This window comes from Girardinichthys multiradiatus, chromosome 11 (assembly GCF_021462225.1).
Source record: "Girardinichthys multiradiatus isolate DD_20200921_A chromosome 11, DD_fGirMul_XY1, whole genome shotgun sequence".
In the NCBI taxonomy this organism is placed as follows: domain Eukaryota; kingdom Metazoa; phylum Chordata; class Actinopteri; order Cyprinodontiformes; family Goodeidae; genus Girardinichthys; species Girardinichthys multiradiatus.
The window spans coordinates 9,936,648-9,943,739 of record NC_061804.1 but is presented as its reverse complement, the minus strand read 5'-3'; the positions used below and the strand labels follow the sequence as shown (position 1 = coordinate 9,943,739).

General features: G+C 38.6%; 2 protein-coding genes across 3 annotated transcripts in view; one reads left to right on the top strand and one right to left on the bottom strand.

The window, feature by feature from the left end:
* lrwd1 (leucine-rich repeats and WD repeat domain containing 1) overlaps positions 1-3,765 on the bottom strand; it is a 26,348-nt gene extending 22,583 nt beyond the window's left edge. Inside the window, exons 1-2 of one of the 2 annotated variants that reach the window (XM_047380006.1) lie at positions 3,685-3,765; positions 1,669-1,755 (exon numbers count right to left, since the gene is read on the bottom strand). In XM_047380006.1, coding sequence (XP_047235962.1) covers positions 1,669-1,748 — 80 coding nt within the window. In that variant the 5' untranslated portion in view covers positions 1,749-1,755; positions 3,685-3,765. Of the gene's footprint in view, positions 1-1,668; positions 1,763-3,684 lie in introns of both variants that reach the window. The other variant, XM_047380007.1, reaches the window with a different exon arrangement.
* A 16-nt stretch (positions 3,766-3,781) lies between these two features.
* alkbh4 (alkB homolog 4, lysine demthylase) lies at positions 3,782-6,229 on the top strand. Its single transcript, XM_047380008.1, has 4 exons — positions 3,782-3,880; positions 4,121-4,297; positions 5,161-5,349; positions 5,434-6,229. The coding sequence occupies exons 1-4, from the start codon at positions 3,872-3,874 to the stop codon at positions 5,953-5,955; spliced, it is 897 nt and encodes a 298-aa protein (XP_047235964.1). The 5' UTR covers positions 3,782-3,871; the 3' UTR covers positions 5,956-6,229.
* Positions 6,230-7,092: the final 863 nt, after the last annotated feature.

Sequence of the window (7,092 nt, the reverse complement as noted above, 5' to 3'; positions counted from 1 at the left end):
ATGGATGGTTGGATGGATGGATGGTTGGATGGATGGTTGGATGGATGGTTGGATGGATGGTTGGATGGATGGTTGGATGGATGGATGGATGGTTGGTTGGATGGTTGGATGGATGGTTGGATGGATGGTTGGATGGATGGTTGGATGGATGGTTGGATGGATGGTTGGATGGATGGATGGTTGGATGGTTGGATGGATGGTTGGATGGATGGATGGTTGGATGGATGGTTGGATGGATGGTTGGTTGGATGGATGGTTGGATGGATGGTTGGTTGGATGGATGGTTGGATGGATGGATGGATGGTTGGATGGATGGTTGGATGGATGGTTGGATGGATGGATGGTTGGATGGATGGATGATGGTTGGATGGATGGATGGTTGGTTGGATGGATGATGGTTGGATGGATGATGGATGGTTGGATGGATGGTTGGATGGATGGATGGTTGGATGGATGGTTGGATGGATGGATGGATGGATGGTTGGATGGATGGTTGGATGGATGGATGGTTGGATGGATGGTTGGATGGATGGTTGGATTTACTGTTTTGACATAACTTCTTGAAATTTTTTCTCAAAAAACAAACAAACATTTTCTTTAGGGTGACTTGACGACAAAATGTAAAATGTTCCTTTCCATCGATTTATTTTAGCAGACAAGTCCAATAAAACTCAGCTGACACAGCTGAAAAAATAACTCGTATTACCATTCATGTTTTAGTCATGAGTACAAACCTTGCATCTAAAGTTTCTTGGTGACTCTAAATTAGCTAATTGGTGAACGTCTGTCTGTAAAACGTTTGACCTTTGCAACCCTATAGACTGGTAACCTGATTGGGGAGTACCCTGCCTGTAAAGAAATGTAGAAAATGGATGTGTGAAAGCGTAATTTATCCTAGGCTTGAAATCCCTAATGTAAGTCAGACTGAACAGAGCCGGAAATATAAACAGTCAAAGAGAAGATTGCTCCATCTGTATGCTCCAGCCTTGTTAAAAGTTCATGGAGAAGACTATGCATTATTCTATAGGCAAGACAGCATTGCACAAAGTATTAACAGGAGGGGTGCCAAGATGATTTTGTTCCTACAGTGAATAAATGCACTGGAATAAATATTCTGATTTTTTCAGTGTGTTATACTGCAATAAAAGATTCATTAATTTTAAGGGTTTTTACCAGGGGTGCCAATAATTGTGGATTTTATGATGTGAGAGTTAAACAAAGCAAAACAAAAAGTTGCAGAGAGCCATCTTGTTGGACTTCAGGTGCCTGTGGTTCTATTGTTCCCATGGTACTGACTCTGCAGCATTCAGAGTGTAAATAAATAACAAGGAGAATCGTGGTGATGATCTGAGGGCAACTTTGCCCTGAAGTTAGTCGATGTGTTTCAATAAGAACTGGACAGATCATAATAATTATTCTGGAAACTGTGAAGGTGAACTGAATCTGAAGCCAGCTTGTAATGGTTAGTTTTATCACTATTACTATAGCCCCCTCCCATAGACTATAAGCAGATTATAGTAGATCCCTTTAGTCAAGGCAGGTTCAAAGAGAACCAGGGAGTTCAGCTCCACTTTGTATCTAAATGTCTGAATAAAAAACCCCATAAAAGGACACAATGGTGAAAGAATATAAGAAGCCCCAAGAAAACAGAAATGAAAAAACACTTACTTCAAAGTTGTGATCTGTTCCAGCTTGTTGGTTTTTGGGGAGCCTTTCTCCAATAGAAGCTTCTCTGTTATTTTCTCCATCGCTCATCTGCAGCCTCAGAAAATGTTTTTTTTTAGAAATGTAGAAACTGTTTAATTTATGATGTTTTGCATGAATGTTCATATTCTTTCACCCTTTTCAAATTTAGCTGTGTCCAAGTACAAACTTCATTGGGTTTTTATGCAACTTGGCAACACAAAGTGCATAATTCTGGAGTGGAGGGAAGAAGATACAATGTGTCGCCATTCAGCCTCTATTTACTCTGACACCCCTAAATAAAAACCAATTATCTGCAGAAGTCCTAAAATTACTTAACAATGTCCATTTGTGTGTAATTCATTCTCACAGCTGTTCTGGGAAGTCCTCAGAGGGCCTCAGAGGAACATTAGAGAACAAACAGTATCATAAAGACCAAGGAACACAGCAGACAGATCAGGGAGAAAGTTGTGGAGATGTTTAAATCAAGGTTAGGTTCTACAACAATATACCAAGCTTTGAACATCTCACAGAGCTCTGTTCAATCCATCATCTGAACATGGATAGAGGATGGACCAGCAGCAGACCTACCAGGGCATAGACGTCCAGCTAAACTGACTGGCTGAGCAAGGAAAGCATCAATCGGAGAAGCAGCCAAGAGGCATGGCAGAGGTGGGTAGAGTAGCCCAAAGTACTTCAGCATATTTTTACTCAAGTAGAAATAAAAAGTAGTCATCCAAAGAAAGAAAGCCATAAAAAGCCCTGTTTGAAATTTCCCACAAGCTGTGTTGGGGGCACAGCAAACATGACATTAGTTACACAGATCACAGTCGGTATCCAATCTGATTCAGTTTGAGCTATTTTGCAAAGAAAAATGGGCATAAATTTCAGTCTCTAGATGTTCAAGCCTGGTAGAGACATAATCCAAAAAGTGAAAACCATGCATCATTTACCTTCTACATGACAATTACTTTGTGTATGGGCTATCATAAAAGATCCTAATAAAATAGACTGAAGTTTATGAATATCAATAACAGCACCTAACAAGAAGTCAAAAAGTGAATTACTCAAAACTGTGAATACTTGGATGGTGCTTCTTTCCATTAACTCAGTCTTGATGATGAATATGACAAACTGTAAAAGCTGCAAGGATATGAAAATCTAAACAAACATAGTATTTAATGTCAGAATCAGAAAAGCTTTATTGCCAAGAACGTTTTTGGACATACAAGGAATTTGTTTTGGCATAGTCGGTGCAATACAGTACAAATTAAACAGTATAAACATATCTACAATATAATATAAATATATGTGCACAGTTTTAAGTGAGTGAGAGTAAATATAGAGCAGTATAAGATGCAAGAGCAATACAACAGTGCAGGTGATCACTGTGCAAGTATGGCAGTGCAAGTAATCAAATGTGAACTTTAACAACCTTGCCTCACAAATGTGAGTAGAAGGAGCTTTAAAATGTAGGTTTAGTGAGAAAAAGCATTGTTTGTAATATTCAAAATGGCTGACTATTATTATCTGGCGAAAGAGGTGTCTGGTATAAGCTTTTTAAAATTTGTAATTTCATCTTTGTTCCTTATTGTTTTGCAGATAAACAAACTGACGGCAATTTATTTAAATCTGCATTTTTTTTTTTTTTTTTACTTATAACACGTTTAACGTGACTGTGCCAAGTTGCTCTAGCTGCAAGAAAGAGATAATTCATCTGAACAATGGAACAATGGCCCTTTACTTTCATCAACACTGCTCTTTTTATATGGATGGAGAACAGCAGCGTTAAATTTAAAAGCTTGGCTGGTAAGTTTTCTTTCACAAATATGTTTAACCGCGTTGGGAGCACAGGCTGCTGAGTCTCTTTGCTAATTTAACATTACATACAACGACCAAATAAACAAATAGTTCAGCTTTATGCTGCTATCATTTATAAATAAAGACTATGATAAATCATTTCTCATTAATTTTAAAAGATGTATGGATTAATTTACTTACAAACGCTCAACCTGCTTCTGTTATGAGCCACAACCACTACGGTACCCGAGTTTTCCCGGGGAAACTGCGTCTACATCCGGTGGGCGTGGCTTGAATGGGGAACGTTTTAGATGGTCTTTTCCCTGCATTTTGCCTGCAAGGATTGCGAAGGACCCGAGACAAGCAATAAATATTCCGATTGCAGTGAATGGTTTGGGTAAATTATCCTTAAAACGCACTATTTTTGGGACTATAAATCTCTCAAAATAAATTTGTTAATCTGTAAAAAAATGTGTTTGTTTGAATTATGCCCCTAAATTTCCGGGAAATATAGTTGTAAGTGAATTCAAATTTTCTTTGTTGCAGTTATTGCTTTAAAAATTGTTCTTCTTAGTCTGAAATCAAATAAGTAAATAAAATAAAAGGCCCAATAAACAATGACGCTTTCTTCCTTTAGGGGGCGCGCGTTTGGTATCTCTCTAGTAAACGAAGAAGAAGCAACCGTGGCATGATGATGGCGCCTGATGGCAACAGTGACGGTGTTTCTCGTTGCTGCTGTAAAGGCATCCGGCGGTGTCTCATATGTGAAAGGTTTAAGGAGAAACCTCAGTCTATCATGACAAGCCAACCGGAGGTACAGCAAATATCTCTCATAATTTGCATTATTATAGATACATAAAGTCGACAAGTAACAACGGAAGCCTTCTTAGGACATTGCGTAATTTATCAAACTGGTATTACTGAGCAAAACGTGCGTAAACTGAATGTTTCTAACGTCCCACATGCGTCATTCAATGAATATTTCAAATAAATATTTTGATAATGGATTTTAAATTACCTGCAGATAATTCAACACAAAGTAGTGTATATTTATGACGTCTAAGAACAATGATACATTTATTGACGTCTTTTTGCTAATAAAATAGTAAAAAATGGAGCTTGGGTTTGTATTCCGTTCCTCTGGGACTAAAGCTTTAGAACCACATTTTGCTGCAGTTACAGCTGCAAGTCCTTTGGAAATGTCTCTGCCAGCTTTGCACATTTAGAGACTGAAATGTTTGCTCAAGGTTTTTGCAACATATCTCACTTCACCAAGACTGGATGGAGAGCCTCAGCATTCAGTTTAGATCTGGACTTTGACTAGGCCACACAAATCTAATCTAAAATATTCCATTGCAGCTCTGGCTGTATCTTTGTGGTTGTTGTCCTGCTGGAAGCTGCACCTCCACCTCAGGCTCAAGTGTTTTCCAGCCTCTAATAGGTTTGATTCCGGTATTGCCCTGTATTAAACCATTATGTTAGTAATAAATGATTCATAGTAAAAAAAGGAATGTGTGCATTGTTAGTAACCTCATTGCACAATGGCAGGAAGTTGCTTGTAATTATATTAAATTGATCCAGCAATGACAAATAAATGGAATATTGAAAAGTCTTCCTTTGATAAAGGAGGGAATGCAGCAGTTTTACATTATTTTTGTTGTTTTGTGTTTTGGGAAGATTGTGCTCCATTTCCTCTACAATCCTGAAACAAGGCTTGCTGGCTGCAAAGATGGAGAAGGTGCATCGTTTCCTTTTCCTGGTGTCTTCCTGTGGGAGAACTTCATATCTGAGGAGGAGGAGAAGGAGCTGATTGGCTCCATGGACCAGGATGTCTGGAATCTGTCGCAGTCTGGTCGAAGGAAACAGGTTATACTCCACCTTTTCAAACCCCAAATCTGCAAACCACTGTTGATTTTACATTAAACCAATCAAACTCTTGTATGATTGCAGGACTATGGTCCAAAGGTGAACTTCAAGAAAAGGAAAGTGCGCGTAGCTGACTTTAACGGACTCCCCGCTTTGAGTCAGAAGCTGGTACTGCGGATGCAACAAGAGCCAAACCTGGAGGGTTTCATGCCAGTGGAGCAGTGCAACCTGGATTACCACCCTCAGCGAGGCTCCGCCATCGATCCACATCTAGATGACTCCTGGCTGTGGGGGGAAAGGCTCGTCACGATCAACATGTTATCCGACACTGTGCTCACCATGTGTCTGGAGCAGGGCCTGCCAGAGCGGGAACTGACAGGAGAAGTACATGTGGCCGTACGGCTTCCTCGGAGGTGTTTGGTGGTGTTATATGGTGAGGCGAGGCACAGATGGAAACACGCCATTCACAGGGAGGACATTCTGGAGCGCAGAGTCTGCAGCACATACAGAGAGCTGTCTGCAGAGTTTCTACCTGCAGGACAGCAGGCGGAGCTAGGTGATGAACTCCTAAATATTGCTTTTACTTTCAAAGGAACTCCAGTATAAACTCATCAGACAAATAAGAAGAAAGCTCGACAGTCTTAAACGTTGAATAAGTGTCCTTGACTGAAGCGAATGCTTGTAGTCTTTTACTGTATCACCTACCCAAACAAGGCAAAACCTTCCTAAATATTCCTAAAACTATAGTCAGAAATTCTGCAAAACTGCTCCCTGACTACAGAAGCAAAGTTTTATATATTTTTATTTCTAATTGTGAATTATTGTAAAGTTTATCAAAATATTTTAGCCTGTATTCCCCAAGTAAAGTATTTTCTTTCAATCCATGATTCTGATTCCTATTATTTCCACCAAATGGCAGCAGAGTACATGTTAATCTTCATCGTTAAGAACAAAATGATTCGTGTATCAATTTGTTTAAGACTTTAATAGAGAAATTTAGGAAAACCATACATTTATATTTACATTGAATTTTTATATATTAGGATAAATAAATAATATAGGTTTCAACTGAGGATAGAGGTGAATTAAGGTTATATTAAGGTATATATATATATATATATATATATATATATATATATATATACACACACTGCTCCAAAAAATAAAGGGAACACTTAAACAACACAATATAACTCCAAGTAAATCAAACTTCTATGAAATCAAACTGTCCACTTAGGAAGCAACACTGACAATCAATTTCACATGATGTTGTTCAAATGGAAAAGACAACAGGGGGAAATCTTTGGTGATTAGCAAGACACTCAATAAAGAAGTGGTTCTGCAGGTGGGGACCACAGACCACTTCTCAGTACCGATGTTTTCTGGCTGATGTTTTGGTCACTTTTGAATGTTGGTGTTGCTTTCACACTCGTGTTCATTCTGCAGTGACTAGTTTGAACAACCAAGTGTTAAAATAGTCCCAGTTATTCACTAAATCCACTGAGAAATGTTGCTCTTACAAAATTTTTCTTAATGCTAGGGTGCAAGCTTCCATGAGTGCAAATATCACCCAGATGTACAAACATCTGTGAAATTGCCCTTCACCAAACAACATTAAAGCATTGTTTAAAGTTAAATGGTTTCTACCAAATGTTTTTGAAAATGTTTTAAAACTGCCTAAATAATCTAGAAATGTGGTTCTAGAAAAGTGTGGGTGCGAGCAGAAAATTTGTAGGAACTTTA